Consider the following 21,873-nt stretch of genomic DNA (forward strand, 5'->3'; position numbering starts at 1 on the left):
AAATAGGACCCCTGTATATTCAATCAAAGTATTTTCAATATCCCTATTCACAGTACCTAGTTTTGCATTCTTCCCCACAGTATACTGATGTTTATTTCACATGTGTTGACCTCGAGAAAGTTATAATTAACGCGGCCGACCGACCTTGCCCGCGGCCGTAAGTACTGTATGTTCGAGTGCTCAGTGGCCCAAGCACATCGGTTTCATGGGCACAAACACTGATGACGAAATCTGTCATTGCACTTTGGTGATCCCAACCCGTGTACTACTAGTTTTACAAATTATTAAAATTGCTCCCGCTGTTGAAAGTCTACTCGTTACGTGCGATGTTACGTGCGAAACCACAGGCACGACCTGCCGAACCGCTGACGTGACGTGACCAACCTGTTAGTACATAAAAGACGTTGACGGTAGACCGTAAGGCCGAATAAAAAAAGTTGTTTGGTTCCGGTTACCCGACCCCACCTAGTTTTTTTCACGCCGACTCTATACTTTTTTTTTTACGTATTCGAGAAAAACAGTAATAAAATTGCGAAATTCGTGAAGTCTCGCAAGAACTAGTGGTGCGCAAACTGACAACTTAAAAAAAATATTCTTCCAATCTGCAATGGCTGTACATCTGATAGGAACTTCAAGAAATGTACAACACAGAGACCATTTGAAAAACAATGGAAAACCTGAACTGTAGACACTCACACATGAAAAAATATATATAATAAAATATATAAAAAAATCTACCTACCCCACCTATTTTAAAATTGAATGTAATCGGAACCCCACATTTTTTTTACGCCTCACCATATGTAAATTAAAAAAATATATACTCAAATTGAAGTGGCTTTTGTCTTGTTCAATTGGGTAGAAAAAATACAGACTCGAAGTTGACATAGTTTGTTTTTCGCTTTAAAAATAACTGTAGTATACTGTATTTCTGGAGTTCTCACATTGTCTGAACTGAAATACTGGCCTGAACTACGAAATTGGGGCAAGACTAAAAGAGCACCTTAAAAGAGCAACGTTACAAAATTGCTATTCTAAAAAGATAGAACAGTTTGTTTATATAGTCTTCGACTTTAACTACATATTTGTTGATAACAGGTCATATGATCACGTGACCAGTCGTCACTTCCAAAAATAGCAAGGCTTTATTTCTGATATTTGATATTTCAAATATTACATTAAGACGCAACAACTGATTTTGATTCATGAAAAAAACATTCTATCTGCTGGTATTTCATATTCTTCCTAAAACCAATGCCTATATATCGTTCTCTATGATTCGAAATAAGTTTTATATTACCGCAGAGCTAAAATAACATACATACATACATACATACATACATACATACATACATACATACATACATACATACATACATACATACATACATACATACATACATACATACATACATACATACATACATGCATGCATGCATGCATGCATGCATACGCACGCACGCACGCACGCACACACACACACGTACGCACGCACGCACGCACGCACACACACACACGTACGCACGCACGCACGCATGCATGCATGCATACACACATACATACATACATACATACATACATACATACATACATACATGCATGCATGCATACATACATACATACATACATACATACATACATACATACATACATACATACATACATACATACATACATACATACATACATACATACATAAAAACAAAGCAATAACTTACATCAGAGGAGGGCAGTATTTGTGTTACAATATATATATATATATATATATATATATATATATATATATATATATATATATATATATACATGTATATATATATTATTTATTTGCCAGAGGTCGTATATCATATATCAAGTGAGGAAAATGAAATAATCAAGTAATCACATCGCCAATGAGAAAAAAAAAGTATATATTTACTATCAGTATTGCGAGATAAACACCATTCATTACACAAGGACTTACGTTATTGGTATCAGAGTATTTAAACAGGGGTCAGATAAGGTCTCGCAGGTGTCGTACACAGACTAAAACTTCGCACTTCCGGCCATTGTTTTGTGAAACGTTATGTTAATAAAGGGTTGACGCCTCAAGTTGTGTTTATCACTTTAAATACATTAGTACAACACGAAACAAGGGAAGGATACACGACAATGCGCTGTTTACGTTTTTACCAGGGTCACGGACTGACAAACTAAAGCAGATGTTGCTCGAAAAGTTATCAGGTATACCCCGCGCTTTTGCAGGGAAAACAGGTAATAATTTCGTCATGTTTATTTTTCTCTTCGTCTTTCTATCTTCAGTAGTGACGTTTTCAGTGCTTGCTGTGTCAATTTTCTACTAAAAAAAGTTAGGCGTTATCACAATTCTATTCGTGGTCAAACAAACAAAGTGCCCCACTTTACACAGCTCTTGTGGTGACCTAGTACTGAAAATAATGGAATCGTCTAGGCCTACTTTTACACTCCAATGATTGACAGCTCATTTGCACACAATGGGCAATTTTCCTGGGACGAGAAAAACAACTGTCAAGTACATCGGGTCAAATTGCGCCTTAATTTATACGCCATCCTAATTGCGCTTTCACTATGTCAATTTGTACTCATCGGTTTAGGGACCTATATCAAAATCTAAGAATTTGCGGAAAGAAATGACCCCCGAAACGAGTAAAATGTTCGACTAGGGGGAAACATTTTGGCGTAAACAACTTTTATGACGTCAGATAATCGATTCAATCTCCGCCTAATGATCAAACCCCGACTTCTGATTGGTTGCCAATGATGTCATTCACGTGACTGTCGTGTGTTAGTTTTGGAGTCAGTGATACCATTATTTCAGCGAAGGGATCTTTGCCCTTCTCATATTAGTTGACTGTTTACGTCCGATGGTAGTTTTATCACAGCGTTACATCTTTCTAACATTACGAAGGTAAAAATATTTACTTTTATCAGTATTTGTTCGTAGTAGCGAATAATTTGATATCCAGCGCGCAATGAACATTCGTTCGTTTTGCGACCACCCCTCCAGAATATTTTCTTTGTCCGCTTGTCCTACCGTTGAGAAATCTGTATCGAAGCTCACTCTCAAGCCCTCTGCTCGAACGCTGCACACATGTAGGCTCATCATACCCTGGAATATTTCAGTTCTCGTTCATTTTATTACAATCTTTTTAATTTCCAGCCATACTTTCTGCCAAAATGATGATCCTTGTTTCTTTACCGGACTCAATAGTGATAGAAGTTGATGTAAACCCCAAAGCACCGGGCCAGGACTGCCTTGATGAGGTAAGTTTCCACTTTCCTTTGTGGTTTCCAAATTCGGTATTTAAATACCCCTCCTATATCAGCGCTTAAACTCTCCAAAAATATTTTGTTCATTAATTTTGAAGGAAGCGACACTCTGAAGAAGGAATGGCGGCCTTAATAATTTGCGAGAAATATATCTAACCGAGACCCGATGCGCGTTTGCAACGCGAGTGAACGGGGTCCTACGTGCAGGCTTTAGATTCAGCTCATCAGCTGATCTCGATCAGCTGGCCTGCCGAGCAGCTGTACTGCAGTGCGTTGTGAAGGCAACAAGGGCGATCTATTTCTTCGACATGAACGTTTCGATATCAAACCACAAATACAAACCCTCGCGTCTTTCTTTCGATTGATGATTTAAATGTATGTAATTTCATATATTTCAGGTTTGTAAAAAATTAAATATCATCGAAGTGGACTATTTCGGACTCCAGTTCGCTGGTAAAAAGGGAGAAACGCTATGGCTCAACCTACGGAATCCACTCAATACCCAGCTTCTCACGTCGCCTCCATATCGACTCTATTTCATGGTGAAATTCTTTGTCCAGCCTCACCTTATACTACAGGAAACAGCAAGGTACGACAAATTCAATTTTGTTCAAATGTTCATTCACAATTTTAGGCAGAACCTTGGCACACGAGTTGGACTTGCCCCATGTATTGCGAAAGAACCGTTCATGAATAAAACGCGTGGGTGTACTTGAGTGGCCTGACACAGCGGTGACGAAATATACGTGTCCCCGAAAGCTATGAGTCGACAAAGACCTTATAATATCATTTGCCATTTTCGTCTAAAACAGTTATCGCGTTCAATGTTGGAAATGCAAATCTAATAATGACCGTGTATTGCTAGCGCATTCTGTATGGTAATTTAGCGTTGTTTATCAAACGCTTAGCATGACTCGCAGTGAGCAAAAATAGACATTACATCGCTCCTATGAAACTTGCATGCAGGGGCATCCCCGTGATGCAAGAAACACGCTTCGACTGCATGTGTCTGTCCTGACGACCCGTTCATCTAATGTATGGAAAAATTCGCAAACAGATAGAAGGAAGAGACGCAAGAAAAATATACTTATGCACGTTCATGTTTACTGTGCATGGAATTGGGTCAACTTGAATATATTTATTCGGCAGTGTACACGACGATAGCGTTTGAAAAACAGGCCACCTCTTGAAGTTCAACCATTCCATCGAACCACTGATATTTAAGCCACGGATAAGAAACAGGAATCTATCACTCAAAATTACTCAAAGAGCACTACATATATTAGGAATAACCCTTGTCGAAATGAAAATTCGATCGGTGGCTAGGCTGAGTGGATCGTTGATAGAGAGAGGACGTCAGCTGAGCGCTTTATACTCGGCCGACCGATAATGTATGTAGGCTGCCGTGTATCGCTGGCAACACGTCATTTCATCAACCAATAGGAAATTCGCTTTCTTAGATTATCAGTAATTGTAGTTTCATCGGGTTTTTAGGAAGATGTTTCGTATTTTTGTTTGCTTGTAGTGTACGTGTGTGTTTTCGAGGGGTGAAAACGTGACATAACAACAACAGTTATGTCATTCGATGTAACAGGACAGTGTAAACAGTTTGAAGGTTTTAGCTGAAAACAAAACGAAATGCAAATTACAGGACAAAGGGAATTTAGATATTGGGACGTGATACGGTCAGTTATATGGTAATGATGTTTTTCACATTTCTCAACTTGTACTGCAATATTCATGATGGTATCGGCTGATACCCCAGTCCTCCGAAACGGAAATTTGATCTAAAATGTGTGGGTGCGCACCCTGACCAAGTATTTTACACCGTAAATATCTTAACAAGAGAAGTGGGATGTTGAAATGCATGTCGTCAATACATCGGTATGCTTCTACCAAAAGGGTGGGGGTGGGGGTGGGGGTGGGGGTTAAGTCAGTACTCCCCTACAGAACCCCACAAAAACAATCACCATTGCACTTAAAAGTTGTACATTGTGAAATTGAACTCGAAAATCGCACCCAATTATGTAGATACTACTCTGAAAGTTGGAAATACATATTCAAATGTAACTTAAGTAAGTTCATGAAATGGAAAATACTATATACAAAAATGTACCTTAACGTTGAGAAGAAATTTATGATGAGCGAAGTTGAATTGGATTAACCAATAAATGAAAAGGTGGGCCTTATTTGTCATGGCCATTTTATTGTATAACATGTCAGTTATTCAACCTATCATGTAAGACAAAAGAACTTGGAAAAGAAGAAGTTTTCTTTCCTAACAATAGTTTGAATAGTAGTTCTTACTAGTAATATAATTTTACAGTTTTGGTACCTCTTAAAATTAGTCCATGATCTAGCATTACTACTACTACTACTACTGCTACATACCAAACCCACGGGCCATTGTTACATTGCCTCGATACAGTACATGCAATACATTACCCATTTTCATCATGTCTATGCATGGTAGTGGTTGGGGTGATAAATTGTACAGCTTGCACAACAGCATAATGGCCATTGTTAGGTAGTCACAAGGTGTGTGTGTGGGTGATACAAGCCTGAATCACCTGATTTTTTTCTAATGAGAAATGTGTAGCTTGTGAATTAAATATAAGGCAGACGTTAATCACTAATCAGAGGTCTGTGGGTGCAGTTTTTAGCACAACTGAACTGTATTTGGTGCCCATGATCGAGTTTGGATGTTTCTTGTAAGAGGTCATTTGTTAAAAACACTTACATGTAGTGAAAGTTTGATACATCATATGTGAGAGTGGCAAAAAAAGTCTGCGGCAAACTACTTGGCTCGCATTTATAGTTTTGAATCAATGTTCTATCGCTGTCATGAGTGTAGCTAGGTGCATGGATGCAGTCAAGTTATTTTGGAAAAGTTGTCGAACATCTATTGGAATCAGTAGTTACATGTGTGCACACCAGTGGTTATCACCAATAGGACGTTTCAGTCTTGCCCTTTAATTTGAAGTAAAAACAATGAATTATGTAGTGGTGTTGGATGAGTTGGATGAAGTATTAATTCATGTCGAGTTGTCTATTTGTAACTTTACAAAGCCATTGCTTGCTGTGAACAAGATGTCTTTGTCATTGGCTTCATTATGAAACACTGCATTGTTGGTGCCTTTAGATGGACAGAGTGTAAAAAAATTAACTGGGTTGTGTTGAATTGAAATAACTACACCCAAAGATGTGTGTGTGGCTACAACTTCTGCATCAAAAGAAACCACAGAAAACTGCTGAAAAGGAGACAATATTGACTGGTTATATAGCCCCCACTGTCTTTGCTAAAACCGCAAGGTCAAACTATATGTTAATTGTCATGACTTGGTACACAGTCACGATTAAAACTTCTTTAGTCAAGTCTTATTGTTCAGCTTGTCAAATTGATTTGCTGTGTTGAATGGTGCAAAAACCACAATGGGAAAACATTGACAGTTGTTTGCTCAGTTGTTTTATGTATTATCAATGCAAGTCTCGCATGCACAAGGTTGCTTTTTTTTTTTTTTTTAAAAAGAAGCAATTTTGCGGTTTACAAGTATGTGTGTCCACTTCTGGCCAGACACTGACAGTTCTCTTTTCCCATCTTAAGTGGAACAAGCCATAGTCACCATCTTGGAGTAGAATTGTCATGTTTTAAAAAAATAATAACCTATTATTTAAGATATGAATTCTCCGTGATATCAATAAGAGAGATAAGGTAGATGATATCTCTAGTTTTATCTTAAGTGCCTTATCAAATAAAAAAAGCTGTTTTTTAAATGGGACCAAACCACATGGCTAGATTAGAATGACAGCTAGTCACCAACTTGACTTATGGCCGTCAGATTTGATGATGTATATCGGCCAGTTGTTACATTTCTCATCTATTAAACTCACAATGTTGTCAGGCCTGTATTGTTCTCAATTTCCTTAGTATTCAAACTGAAATGTCATCATAATGTGTGCTCAAATCCAGTGGCCCACGGGAGCATCATTTTTGAACGGATGGGAGGAAAGAAAACGTAGATGGAGGATGCAAAGTTACATGAACATGAAGTTCTTGAATACATACAAGTACAAGTCGATCTTGTCTGTTTGCCATGCGTAGGCAAAGAGTTTATTAATGTACAGCTGTTCGGTTACAATGGCTAGGTGTTGCTATGACAACACATCCAGGGTCTTTTTGATATGAAATTTATCTTTCAAAGCAACATATTGCCAGCCTCTTGTTTGGCATTGAAAATTTAAGCCAATCAAAGTGCTTGCTGCTAAAAAAAATGGTAGAGCTTTTAATGAAAAGTAGGTCAGACCAACGATAATAATTGCAGTGCTGAGCTACAGATATGTAGCTGTGGGTAAAAGTATTCAGTTGTCCTTGAGACCTGGGTAATAATCCAAGGCTGGAATAACTTAAAAATTAATAATTCTTTGACACTGTCAACAACCTGTTCTGATGTACGTGATTTGGTTTGCACTAACACAATAGTGTTATGAAGGTTTTGCTTGCGTAATACGAGTGAAACAATGACAATACTTGGTATTTGTACTTGTGACAAACAGGGAAGAGTTGTAAATGTAATTCTTGTTTTCAAGGTTAATCGCTAAATAACCTTATCAACAGAGAAACAAACACGTTAGATATTTAGATTATCAAATAGGAGTGATCAGTGTCATTGAAGTCAACGGAAAAAAACCAAAAAAACCATGGTGTTATTTGAAATAGACTGCACTGTATATTTAGTCATATTTGGAACATGTCAAAATGAAATATAAAAAGTGTGAACCAGGTATGGAGTGTTATACTTCCCCTCAAAATTTTGCATCATGTAATTTTGCACCCACTCTTATGCATAATATGCATTACTTCAAAATACCAAATTTTGTTCAAAGAATCAAGTTCACTTTGTTTGTTTGATAAATTGTCTTATGAATGTTCAAATTATTTATGATTTCATTGGACCCACTCTATAGTATAAAATGCTAGTTACATCCAAAGTTGAAAATTTTTCCCGTTTTGATTGCCAGGTTTAATTGTTGTGAATGAACAGAGGTGGGTCTTTTTGATCCCGGAACTTCCCCGGGGAATTGTTTCGTCAGTTTTTCATGGTTTGGTGTTATTGTACAGTACAGTTTTTCTAAGTTGTTCAGAGATTGTTTCTGCCAACATTTGGATGAATTTGGCGTTGCAATAAAGCAATTTTGTAGAAAATGAATGAAATTATGTTTGGGTCGTGTAAATTCAAGTGTGGCATATAAAGGACTCTTCATAAAGTTGTGAAAATTCATATGTAGCAATAATAGAATTTTGACAACAGAGCCTTTACTACCATCAAAACTCATTAACATGATATTATGTCATGCCATCAAAAATAGCTCATTTTGATGAACTTTCATTTCGGAGTTTACGAGAAGTTTCTGTGAGATTGCATCAGTATGTTTCCCCAGCACATCGACTTTACAATGGTTATTTTGATTGTTCCGTGTAAAGGGGGATTTTTACTGACAGCGATTATTGTACACTGCTGTTTACTGCTCTGACTCAGGCATCCTGTCAACTCTCTTCACTTTTCATAGATTGAAGGCTAAAATATCTTAATGGCTAATTATTGTAGATTGTGCACCTCTGATGGTGTCAACGACCGGAAAAGGTATAGATTTATAGACATGATCTTGAAGGGGAGGCACTGACTAGTGAATTTCATTCCCCACTGTGTTGGTACGTTCTCTATGCTTATATCTATGAGTGACGCAACAACATTCATGACTGACGAAAGTATATCATGTGAAATGGAATTTTCCATAGTGGAATACTCACATTACAGAGGCATACAACCAGTGTTTCAATTAATTCTTCTTGCCCTACAGAAGATAAAATTTGTTTGGCAAAAAATCGGTGTAGTTTTGATTGCCATAGTCGGTTCACTAACAAAGGAAATTGGGCATTTGGAAGTTCAGTGCTGTTTACGGGTCGCCTGGAACATTCTATTTTATAACAAGGGAGTGTAGCTATATATTTGCATAAATGGGCCAGATAGCAAGGGTGAGAGGTTGTATTTCTTCTCATGCTGTGTTTGTAATTCTCTGGTGAGCAAAGGTTGGGGGAAAAGTGCAGCTGGAGTGTTGGCTGTCACCAAAGGAATGTAGATGAAGTAAACAAGAGATAAAATTATGCGTCCGTTGAAGGAACCTTTCTGAGGTTAGAAGTGTAGATCTATTAAATGAACTTTGCCACTGGTTTAAAATAGTTGCACAAATGGCTTGAACTGTTCCTCTCCCCTCCCTCCCTCCCTTCCTCCTCCCTAAAGAAAAGAAATAGCAACATTTTATACAATCCCCCCTGGAAAATAATCCCCATATGGTTGATGTCACCCTGCCTGTTTAAGAAAATTAACTGAAAATGTTGCTGTGTTTATGGTTGAGTGGCTTAGTTCCTATACAATATCGCTACAGTTTATACCTCCACTCACACTCATTTAGAAACCATGTTGATATCCAGACTAACCAATGCCCAGAGGCTGTGTTTTTCACATCTTTTTGCTTTGACCACAATGCAGGGTTGAATGTTTTTCATATCTTTTTGTTTTGATCAGAACTTGTTTATAATGTGACATGATGTGGAAGTTAAATGAACCTACATAACAAAACATTACCTAAAGATAACTGTTTAACTCAAGACTTTATTTTGGCTAGGTTAGCTAATCCATTTGTTTTTTTCCGCAAATGTCGAAAGTAAACAAAATTTCCTTGACAGTGAAAAAAAAAACATTTTGAAAAACCACTCCCCCATTGTTCGTAATACCTTAGCATAAGTCTTGCACACCCAGTAATGAAAAAAAAATGCACATTTTTTATTTGAATTTTCATGAATTGGTAAAAGCAGAACATATTGGTTTTCCAAAAAAAAAAAATATTTATTTAAGTGATCACAATCCTACATAGTTCTTCAGATAGATTATTTTAGTGAATGGATGAATTAATCCCAAAGAAAAGCTGACACACATCTGCTAGTGTGAAGTTTTGTCTGATTGGTTGAAATATATGAGGTGATTCACATTAACCAACATGCAACCAATCAAGAATACCCTACTATAGTGTGGAGGAGGCCATCTCAAATTTTTTCTTTGTTTCGCACATGTTGTTGACGTGAATTATTCCATGGCGTTTGAAAGAGTGTTGTTTTGTCTGATAAATAAATGAAAAAAGGAGTCTCCGATTAATACTGTTGTGATGCACAGAATGTTGTGAACTGAGAAAGGCATGTGTTTGTATCTGGTTTGTCAGATAAACACCATTTTAAAAAGTACTACTTTGTTGGTTCATTCTGCATATATTCCATGGTCCCCAACTACTCTGAAAATCATGGAGCAACAGTTTCAGCTCACAGAAAATAACATAAATTTTTAGATATTGAACATTGAAAACAAAATCAAAATTGCGGGTTTCTAGTACTTGTTTTTGGAGGGCAGTCTATTTATACATGTAGGTGACAAATGGCAGTGAAGGTAAACAAAACTCTGGCTGTTGTGAAAGAACTACATCAGAACATTGATGATTGAGCCATGCCGCCATAACATTACATAATTTGAAAGAACTCATTGTTCTGATGTTAATGTTGTCGGGTTTACCATTTGGCCTGGACAGGGATGGGGGGATGTTTGTGTGCTAGGGGTGTTGTAAGGGACTGAATAGAAAAATTGTGTTATGTAGGTTTTAGAGTTTTACATTTATTAGGGGTGGTAATTCATTCCTCGTGATCCCATCAAAGCCAGGGGTACATAAATCTTCCAACTGTCACTGCATTTTCTAGGTCATTGTTTTTACTAAATATAACTCATTAGGGCAGCTTGTATGGCCATCCTAACCCTGGATTTGTGCCTGCTGTGTTTATTTGTAACTTCTGATTTGTAAATCAATAGGGATCAAAAATGAAGCGTATTTTTAAAAAAAAACATGTGACAAAGAAAAAACACCCACAAATGATGTATTCAGAAGACACCCAGCTATTAAACTGCCTGAACTTGGAGTTGCTAAACAAATAAACCCTTAAATGACTTGGTTTCTGTAATTTTATGTAAATACACTCACTCTAAATATAGGGTGCTTGGCTTTGGGTCAATGATGGCTTGTAAGTAATTTACTTAACTGCAGAAAGTATCAAAACAGGTAAATGTGATGGTGGTGGTGGTGGTGGTGGTGGTGATGATGATGATGATGATGATGATGATGATGATGATGATGATGATGATGATGATGATGATGATGATGATGATGATGATGATGATGATGATGTAACAGGAATGGCATAACCAGCTTTGTGAATGTGTGTATTGATGTTTTACGATGTAACAAAACCAGGGGGTGTATGTCCTAAACAACACTACTCAATATACATTCTGGGTTGGTGTTTGGGAAAAACAAGAAAGTTACATTTAGTTGATATTGAATATTTTAATTCACTGTGTGATCCACTGTGTATCCTTCACCACAATATGACCCAACTTTGTCCTTGGAATCCTGAAAGCAGACCGTGAAGATGTGAAAAACATCTAACATAGGAGATTAAACTACATGGAAATGTGATACACCGATATGATACAGCTGTTTACTAACGTACTAACGTTGAAACGACAGTTGCAATCAATTTGGGCCGATAGGTATGAATAGACGAAATATGTGAATTCAGCAAGGGCATTGACTGGCCATGTTTGTCAGTGGTGAGTTTAAAAAAATGGTCGTCGTCAATACCTGCACATATTTGTGTTGCATTCATATTAAAATCAAGTTAGTTCAAGGGTACTGGCCACCTAGGGATTGGGTGTTGAGTGGAAGTACATGTTATTGAGAAAGAAAAAGTAGCGATGATTTCACTTTAAATAACAAAACTTGTAAGAAAATTTGTAGTAATGAAAAAAATTGCACTTTCAAGACAATTAGCCACTACTAAATATGAACCAATTTTAGACAATATTTTCAAATGGGAAAACTCGGAAATTCATATGTGTACAGTCGAAAATTTCAAGTTAAATTTTCATGTTTGTGTTTGGAGCAAAAGTTAAATTCGGTTACTACCTTAGACAATATTGATCACTGAGTAACTATTATCACTAATAAAATCGCTTAAATTTCACTGTGACTTAAATTTCTTGTGAAACTTGTTTACAGATAAAAAGTGATGACGTAATGTCACAGCATAACATTCTGATGAGATTGCTTCATAGTTTCTTAATTAACTTGGTGTCAATATTATTGAAATTATGGGATGTTTGGAATTTGAATTGTTTTTCGTTGAAAAACTGACACATAATTTAGCCCATTTTAGTCATGTGTTGTTGTTGTCATAATCAAATTTTGTGGCAGTCATGTTTGTGTGACACAGGACCATATTGAGATTGTTGTATTCTAAAAATATCAGATTATGATAATTGCTGCAACTAGATCAGAGAGATCTAATTGGTTTTTCTAAAATAAAAGTTTTTTACCCCAATATGCAAATGTACTTGACTGGCAGTAACCTTTCGTGATGTCATATGTACGGCTAGGATGTTGGTTAAATCAATGCAAAGACTGTCAGTGTCAGGTAGTACATTTGTAGAATCCACGATATCAAATTAGTTTCACCAAGCAGAAAACTTGAACAGCTTCAACAAAATTATACATTGCCAAACTGAGAATTAAGCAGATTATGGAGGTCAAGTGACGAAAGCTGTCTCCAGTATGTCATCTGCCATCCACATGAAGTAAAATACAGACAAGTCAATGACATTATGGTATCCGGCAACAAAATTGCTCTACACACAAGTGCATTCTTACATCACACTCCACATGACATACAACTGCTCTGTTCATTGGCAGATACAAGGATCTTGCAATGTTTAAGCATTCGAGCAAGCCAATCAGATGGTAGTTAACATTTTAGCTGTGAATCTATACTTTGAGTTCATTGACCAAGGGTTTGTTTGTTCAATGTTGTCATTCCATCTAAAGAGCTCTTTTTTTAGTTCATTCAATGCAAACATGCTAAGTTTACTCTTGGAATGGTTACCAGTGATGCTAAAGAAGTGGATGGGACAAGCTGCACGTAATTCGCTACTATTGTAAAATTTCAGCGGGGTAGGTCAATGACCGACCCATGTTAAATTGGTATATCATTTTCAATGCTATTGCTAACAAGGGTGTCTGTTTCCCTACCTCAATAGGTATAAGAATAAGGTGCATGCGTTTGAACATGTGTCTGAAATTAACAAGGTTTAGGAACATACTACATTACATACTTAAAATTTAAAAAAAACACGCAAACATTTCGGATGGCAGGGATAGTTTATAATTCCATGACTAAAGATAGGTTAGGAAAAAAAACCATCAACAAAATTGTCTCGCTCAGCATTGCACTCAATTTGGTAACCATCAAAAGCTACATTTTCTGTGTCACTCGGTTCACCCACATTCAGCTTGTCATACAGATAAAGGTTAATGAAATCACTGTTAAGTACTGCGAGTGAAAGTTTCTAGGCAACCAAACTAATTTATCGATGTTATTAAAATTTAATTCGGTGTCACTTAGTGATGCAATATTTCCTTCATCTCAACACACAACATCTAAACAGAGATGTAATCCTGCATGTTAAGCAAAAAAAAAACAATAAAAGAAAGTAGATATTAAAACATATCTGGTATGTCAATCAGTGTCAGTGGATATTTTATTTGACTTAAGTATATCTATTCCCATTCCCTTTCTGAGCTGTTAAAATGCTGTTTTAAAAGGGAAAATTTAGCATCTTTCTCTGTCTCTTTACTGAATATACACATAAAAATTCGAAGACCCTAAAAATTGTTCAGTAAGAGCAAAGTCAGTGTCTTTCTTGAATTCTCGACCAGATGACCAACTTAAAAGTTCTGGCAAGGACTTGAAGCTGCAAATATGCCATCCTGGTGGCCATATGCCATTTTAAGTCACTTTGGTCTCTCTATGTCAGGGAGTGTGGCCATCAGTCTGCAATTTTACATGTGACAATCTATCTTTTAAGGAGAGATTTTGTACAAAAACTAATTTTTTTTTTTTTTTTGCCTTCTGCTTCTTTACAGACACATCTTCTACCTTCATGTAAAGAGAGACTTCAGCCAAGGAAAGCTGAATGCATCATCAGTACAAGCAATCAAACTGTGTGCTCTGATGGCGCAAGCTGAAAGTGGTGATTACACCAAAGAGAAGTCACAATACACATTTTACCCTAACTACATACCACAATGGTCGACCACGTTCCTTAACAGTGTTGCATTGGAACACGCCAAACTGGAAGGAATGAGTTCAACTACTGCCGAGTACCGTGTCCTCCAAGAGGCGGCGGCGTTTGACAATTTCGGAATGGAATACCACGATGTGAAGAATAACGTGGGTCATGATATGAAACTTGGCGTGGGCCCGGAAGGCTTGACGATTTACGATGCGGATTATAACTTTGTACAAAGGTAAATATTTCTATTAGTTAAACAACCATCAAAATCTCTGGTACTTGCCAAGAAAAGATATCTCCCTAAATTCAAATTCTCTGTGTCGCCACACAAATTTCTGGGTGGTATTTTCAAATTCTGTACAGTAATATATTCATGGCTTTTAGTATATATGGCTAATAGCAGAAAGACGTCAAATCTGTTCCTTTTATCTTTGAACTTGAATTTCAAAGTCAGTTTTCAAAATCAGCTCTTTAATCAGATACCCTTGAAGATTTTGCTATTTCCCAGCATATGCTTTGAAAATACAAATCTCAAGGTATTGGAACCTTTGTCTTGCCTAAAGGTATAAATGTACTGATCAGTAACCAGGGCAACACAGATAAGTACATATGAACGAAAACAGCTGACTGGACTGTTATGTCCTTGCCGTTAGCAAAATGGAAGATGATACAGTTGTAGATACAATGTATAACAAATACTTAGTAGTACTCTGTCAATGCCAGCTAATTATAAAAGAAAGCGAGAGTACATTGGTGTGTGCAATTTTCGCTGTTATGAAATCACAGTTGACGAGAAGGGTTTCCTTCGTTGCTTCCTGGCATAGGCTTTTAGGAGTAGGCTGTTATTTGATACGATAATACACTTATCTGACCATAAACGTTACCAAAATGTGAGAAAGTTGTTGAAAAAGTGCTTCCCCTTCATTGAAAATACAAAGCACCGGTCAATAAATATATTGACACAAAAGTATGTAGATACAATCTTTTCGTCGATTTTTTTTTTTTCATTATAAAATATGTCAAGAAAATCAGAATACAAGAATTCTATCTCTTTAGTCATTTGTTTGTCATTTGGTGACTAGCATGTGACTCAATTAGACTGAATTGCTATAAAGATCGTGTAGATTAAAGGTACAGATCAAAGCTGATGTTATCTCGGTGCAAGGTCTCCCACAGAGCATCAGCTGATGTACCTTTTTAAACTAACTTAGGGAGACGATGATTTACAGTAGCTACCTAAGAGGTATGAGGTCAGTAATTTACATACAATGACATTATTAAGTAATAGATATCAAATTCTGCTTCATGTTGAACCTCGTGGATTCCCAAAAAATCATTTATTTTTTTTTAAAAAAGGTTGGGAGGAAAATTATTTTATCACTGTCATGTTTCTGCAGGCCAAAATCTCACATAGCTCTATGTTCAGGGTCAAACTAGAGCAAAACTATTCTATATATAGCACTGTTGCCATGGCAGGTAGAGCAAGGAATAGATTAGTAACTGTCAATAAAGGAACTAGGGGCGGACGCTCAGCGGTTTTTATCTCCTGTTAATGATGTGAAGTATTCGGATCACCTTCCAATTTTTATGAAACAATTATCTCTGTTTCCATTCCTCTAATATTCACCTTCTCTTCTACAATTCAGCACAAATGCTACTAATGAAAAAAACCAAAAAAAACCAAAGCCATTGTCTTTGTAAATTCTTTTTTAAAAAATTTGAATTATTTCTACTTCTTTAAATATTTACGTGATGTGATTGATATTAAAATGGGGAATGAACGCAAATTACAGAATCCAATTTGTTTCTTAAATGTGAAAGAATAAATGTAATTACTTAGTGAGAAGTACTGAAGTGACTGAAATTGCGGGATGTGGGTATAATTATGCTGACTTGACGTTTTCCATTCATTCTTCATTGCCATATCGTTGCTATTGAGTTGAAATTTTTTTTTTTTAGTTTCTCATGAATTTATTTCTAAATGTGATAACACAGATGATGGTTTTTGCAGATCCTGTGTTATATAAAAGACGAAATATTATGAAAGGGGAGAGAATTTTTTTTTTAATGAAAATTAAAGTCGTGGAGGTCTGTAGTTTGTAGGCATGGAGACGAAATAGAGATAAGTAACCATGGTAATCAGTACTCAAGTGTTCAAGATATTTCTAAAAATATTGGGGGTTTAACACTTTCTTGTATTCTTCATTTCAGTATCAGTTTTGGACTGATTAAGATGGCGACCCATACCAATAAGTGTTTTTTCCTGACAATAGTTGGACCAACCGGAGAAACTATTATGTTGGGATTTAAGCTTCTGACGACGAAAGCAGCGGAAGGACTTTATCGTTCGATTACAGAGAAACATGCATTTTACAGATGTGAAACAGTACGTCAAGCGGTCAGGACACAATACAGTCGGGATTTCAAAGGAACGATTGTCGCGTTATTCAACGACAAGTCAAGTTGTGGAAAGAAATACGTCTTTGATATCCGACGGACTTGTCGTGAGGTGTACGACCATGCCAGACGACTGATTCACTCAACAGGAAAAGCAATCTCATTACCATCAACTCCGTCACTGAGTGCTTCAAGGACTTCGTTACGAGACCGAAGCTTCAGTGATAGCATGGATTCCTTGGACTCTAAGCAGCTGCGCGAGAAACTCCGAAAGATACAAGACTCCATGGTTTGTAAGGTGTGCATGGATGCCGATGTCAGCACGGTGTTTTGCCCCTGCGGACATGTTGTTTGTTGTGGTATCTGTGCGGCTTGTATCGAAGAGTGCCCGCTCTGTCGATGCAGTATAGAGCATACGCAGCACATCTTCATGCCAGCCTGTGTCACAGTGGACGAAAGCGAAGAGTAACTCGGAATGCTGCAACAAAACGTGGCTTTCGAAGCCACAAATCTACTAGACTTTGGACCCTCGAATGTGAAGGCCATGAAACAAGAGGCAATGCAAGGCCCCAAAACTGTGAGGGGTTTGTTGTTTGACTTTTTGACATGCTTATTTAAAAGTGGATACCATTTTTGTATACCCTTTTTGTATGTGCATCTGTATAATATTGTAATTAAGAGAGAAATTTGGTTCAAAACCAAATTTGTGTACATTAGGACTTTTTGGCAGAGATCATCTCAAATCATGTTGTTATATTTCCCTCGTATCCGAGGATACAGGGATTTGTAAATTTCAGCTTATGTACAGAGATTAGTTCATTTCATTCCTTTTTTTTTCCCGTTTCAGTGTATGTTTTGTATTTTCCCTGCCAATGTAAATGATGTTGTTATTAAGATTGACTCCCGAGTTTAGGTGTACAAAGCCCTCTAGAGTTTAAATTGAGAGAATTAAAATATTAAGTTAACATTTTTTGACGTAAATTGTTGAATATTATACGTAAAGCACCCATTTACAACATTTTTTTTTATGACTGCAATTTTAGTCTTTTGTGTTTAGTCAAATGAAAGGTGTCTAGTACAGAAGTGAGTAAACTACAGTTAATAGACGAGGTACATTTCTCTTTATTTTATTTGTTAAAACAGTTCACCACAATTTAAAAACATTTGTGAATTTATGAGTCTTATCTTGTGTACCATCGTGTACAGTTTTCCTGACTGCATGGCACCAGTAAACCCCCCCTTCTCCCTCCCCCCTCTTCCCACCCTCGGTCAGAAGAAGGAGGGAAGTCGTATCAATGCATCATACATTTAAACTTATGTATGCGTTGATGACCTCGATTTAACTTTCAATATCGTAGATGGATTGGATGAATATTTGTCAATTTCGAGATCTAAATGTTGTTGACAACAATAGAGCACAACTGTTGGTGAAATAGAGACACTTGCTTAGTTGTGTAGATGTTATGAAATAGCATCCAACATATCCATTCGAGTCTAAAGTCAAATTGAATTTGGGGTGTCTTGAAACTGTCACCATATTTAATATATATCTGAACACTAGGCAATATCTAGGTCTTAGTAACACTAGTGCAGTTTCACTAACTCCTAAGGGAAATAATGTCCATTTCATTAGTCAGCTGTTTGCATGATAATCAGTGAACAGGCATCTATGTGCAGAAATCGGATGTCTCCCTCTAGTGATGAAAATAGCATCAGTTGTATCGCTAGCGATCAGATGTTGCCACCTAGTGGTAGAAATTGATAATTTATCTTGACATCTTACGAAACGTATTAATCAAGGAATATCTATGTATGTATGTATGTATGTATGTATGTACATACGTTTCAACTTAAAGTTATCAAAACATAAAATATAAGTGGTATGCATGATAAAAATATTAAATTCATAAATGTCATGTTAGGGTATTATCATGTTTACAAAAGTACGTAAATCAAGTAAATAAAAAAGTCTTGGTTTTTTCGTCAATTACCGTATATCGTTGAAATGTACACGTTATGATTCAGTCATAACATTGTCATTTAAACTAATGTCGGTATAAAACTAGACAAAATTCGTGGAGAAAACAAAAAATGTTCTATTTTAGACTTTTGAGTTTTGTGTATTGTTTGTCTATTCTGTTTAAAAAAAAATATCTACTTTCAAATCTTTAGTGTTTATAAAAGTAGTTTAGTTTCTGGGTTCATTGTATGTTGATGAAGTTACATTCCTATAAATATAGCAGTACCATATTTTACTCTATGAGATTAATTATTAGATTTAAAGAAAAAAAAGTTCGGGAAAAAAATTTGTTAGTGTTGTAGGTGAGATTTTGGAAAAAAGAAAAAGACATTTACAGGTAATTTTTTTACCACAGAGATAACTATGTTCATTTCATTTGTGTCTCACCATTGTTTGTTATAAATGTGAAAATACTTTAATTAAAACAATTTTTTTTTTTAAATGATGATATTAAGTAAATTTGTTAAGTAAAAGAGATCAAAACAATGATTTAAAATATGTCTTGTAGTTTTTTGCCCAACTCTGCCCAGTTAAAAAAAAAAAAAATTTGTGATGACTTTTTGACTTAAAGAAAGGAATTGTATATCGGGCACTGGTGCCAGTAAACAGTCGCAAGGAAGATTTGGATTTCTTTGTAGACTATGACGAGATAAAGATGTCATAGAATCTAGATTTAAAGGAGATAGATACATTAATAGCCTCAATGATAGCACCCGTGTCACAGCCATAATCTATCATCATGTTACAGTGCCTCCCAATCAAAGTATGAACTACAAACTACTGCAACATATTGATATATTACCAAAGTAGGTCTGTGTCTTTTTGTACAGAATTTAGTACGGTCAGATCAAAGATGTGCTGCAATTGTGTGTCTCATTACTGAAACTTTAATGTTACAAATTTCAAATTTGGCACCTCTTACAGTTACCGAGGTTTGTTGTCTAAATACATCACTCTGTACATCTAGCCATGATGATATCTACCAATAGATAGGGTTTATTTGCAACAATGAATATTGTGTGGCTGTTTCGGCAGCGTTATCAAAGTAAACTGTCATTCAACTTTGCCACTGTGTAGGCAAATGTTTGTTGATTACCATTAGCTAGATCTATGTCAGTGCCATCGGGGCAAGGAAGTTCAGTAATGTATCAATATGTTGCAGTACTTCATCGGTCATACTTTGATTGGAAACACTGTAACATCAAAACCCCAAATAGCTCAGTCTTTGACCAACTATGACAGTGTAAAAGTAAATCTTCAAGAACATATTACTTGATCAACTTCTAAGAAAATAATGTGGATAATATGTACTTAAACGTACCACCTTCATTTGTATTGTAAATTTGGGCCTTTTTTTGTCATTCAATGGTGCTTATACTAGGCAAAGTATGCTAGCCTAGTTTGCTAGCCTTGTTGCAGTAATGCCAGCGTTTTGTTTTATTTTCTTTGTGCTTCCAGACATACTGTTCTGTACATTTCGAAACAAAGTGTTGATTTTGTTGATGGCGATGCAAATTTATTTGCCTGAGTCCTGTTTACACAGTGCATCAGTCAACTTGAACTTCAAAACTTCAAAAACGTGTTGCCAAGGATACCAATTGACCTTGTCATTTATCAAATCAAAGTAAAGTTGTTCGCTTTAACATGTTTTTCAGTAATACTTGTGTTCATCATGTCATCAGTACAAGGCGTTTTAGTACAGCCTCATATACAAGATTTGTAATTTATATTTCCAAAGTTATTAACTTTTCTACAAGGTTCTCTTCGATCATTAGCAATTGCCAATTCCGATTTGACAAAATTGTAAAATGAAACTGCAATTTCGGTTGCACGGTCTGAGGGAGAAATGAGTAACTATCCAAATGTACTGTTTCTCTCTCTCTCTTTTTCTGTTTGGAAAAAGAAATAGAAGTAACACAATAGAAGGTCCGACAGCTGTCAACTCAAACGTCATTTCCTGTTTTGAAAGGCAATTTATTGATTTCCTCTGGAAATCTGTATAACTGTCATCTTGATTTTATGATACATGAAAACAACTTAAGAAATGTGCAATGACAACAGAACCTTGCATAAAAGCATTCCTGAGAGCCATATTTAAAATGTGATATTGCCTGTACGTCAATTTTTTCTACAAAAAAAAAAAACACCGGAAAAGAGAGCCTTCCCATTGAAAGCAGACAATGCATGTTTCGGTTTGTTGCAAGACAGAATATTTTGCCGAACTTTTCAAGAAACTGTATAGGCAACAGATAGCAATGCAGACAAGGGGGATGAAGAAGATATGTATTTATTAAAAGTCAACCAAGACACAGAGAGTATTTTATTACTACTACTACTACTACTCATGTTTTGTCAAACAAGTTGTGGAGATATTTCGCACAAAATGAGCCACGTTTCCGAAAAAACTCTGTGAGTGTCGAATGACCTTACATATTGTTTTTAGCTGAAGTTGAACTTTGAACTTTGAAGGAGGGCTTTGCCTTTACGAAATGTTTACAGACATTTGATACTTAAAAGGTATGCCAAGTTTGATACTTGAAATTTGGCACATCGTTGGGACCAACCTTTCGAAACTTATAAGCCCGTATTCTTTTTTGTCGTAGTTTGATTTTGTTTTTGTGCAAAAGAGGGAAATAGGGCGTCTTATATCGGGAGAGGAAAATAGCCTGCCAGAAAGTGTACAATATCTATTAAGCTGACAAATCATATTATTATGAAGTTAAAAAAAAAAAAGAACGCCTCACCCAAGACGTTGCCCTTCCCTAGAAAAGTAAAATGGTATGGTCCTGATCGATGGTTATTTTTTTCCACTGCGGGTCGATGGAGATGAACAGCAAGGTTAGAGTCTATACACATATCCTTGTATTTAAACAAAAACTGTTTCTGTATAAAAGACAAAGGCATTCAGAAAAGAGTAATAAATAAAATAAAGTGATTTAATGT

General features: G+C 36.2%; 1 protein-coding gene across 2 annotated transcripts; it reads left to right on the top strand.

Moving 5' to 3' along the window:
- The first annotated feature begins 2,127 nt into the window (after window positions 1-2,127).
- On the top strand, window positions 2,128-18,735 carry LOC144437229 (E3 ubiquitin-protein ligase MYLIP-like). Of its 2 annotated transcripts, none has more exons than XM_078126129.1 (5): window positions 2,128-2,253; window positions 3,179-3,282; window positions 3,687-3,877; window positions 14,365-14,748; window positions 16,725-18,735. In XM_078126129.1, the coding sequence occupies exons 1-5, from the start codon at window positions 2,202-2,204 to the stop codon at window positions 17,377-17,379; spliced, it is 1,386 nt and encodes a 461-aa protein (XP_077982255.1). In that variant the 5' UTR covers window positions 2,128-2,201; the 3' UTR covers window positions 17,380-18,735. The 2 variants fall into 2 exon arrangements, with proteins under 2 accessions (XP_077982255.1, XP_077982256.1); XM_078126130.1 differs by lacking the exon at window positions 2,128-2,253 and adding an exon at window positions 2,791-2,926.
- The last annotated feature ends 3,138 nt before the right edge of the window (window positions 18,736-21,873 follow it).

Source organism: Glandiceps talaboti, chromosome 7 (genome assembly GCF_964340395.1).
Source record: "Glandiceps talaboti chromosome 7, keGlaTala1.1, whole genome shotgun sequence".
NCBI classification, from domain to species: domain Eukaryota; kingdom Metazoa; phylum Hemichordata; class Enteropneusta; family Spengelidae; genus Glandiceps; species Glandiceps talaboti.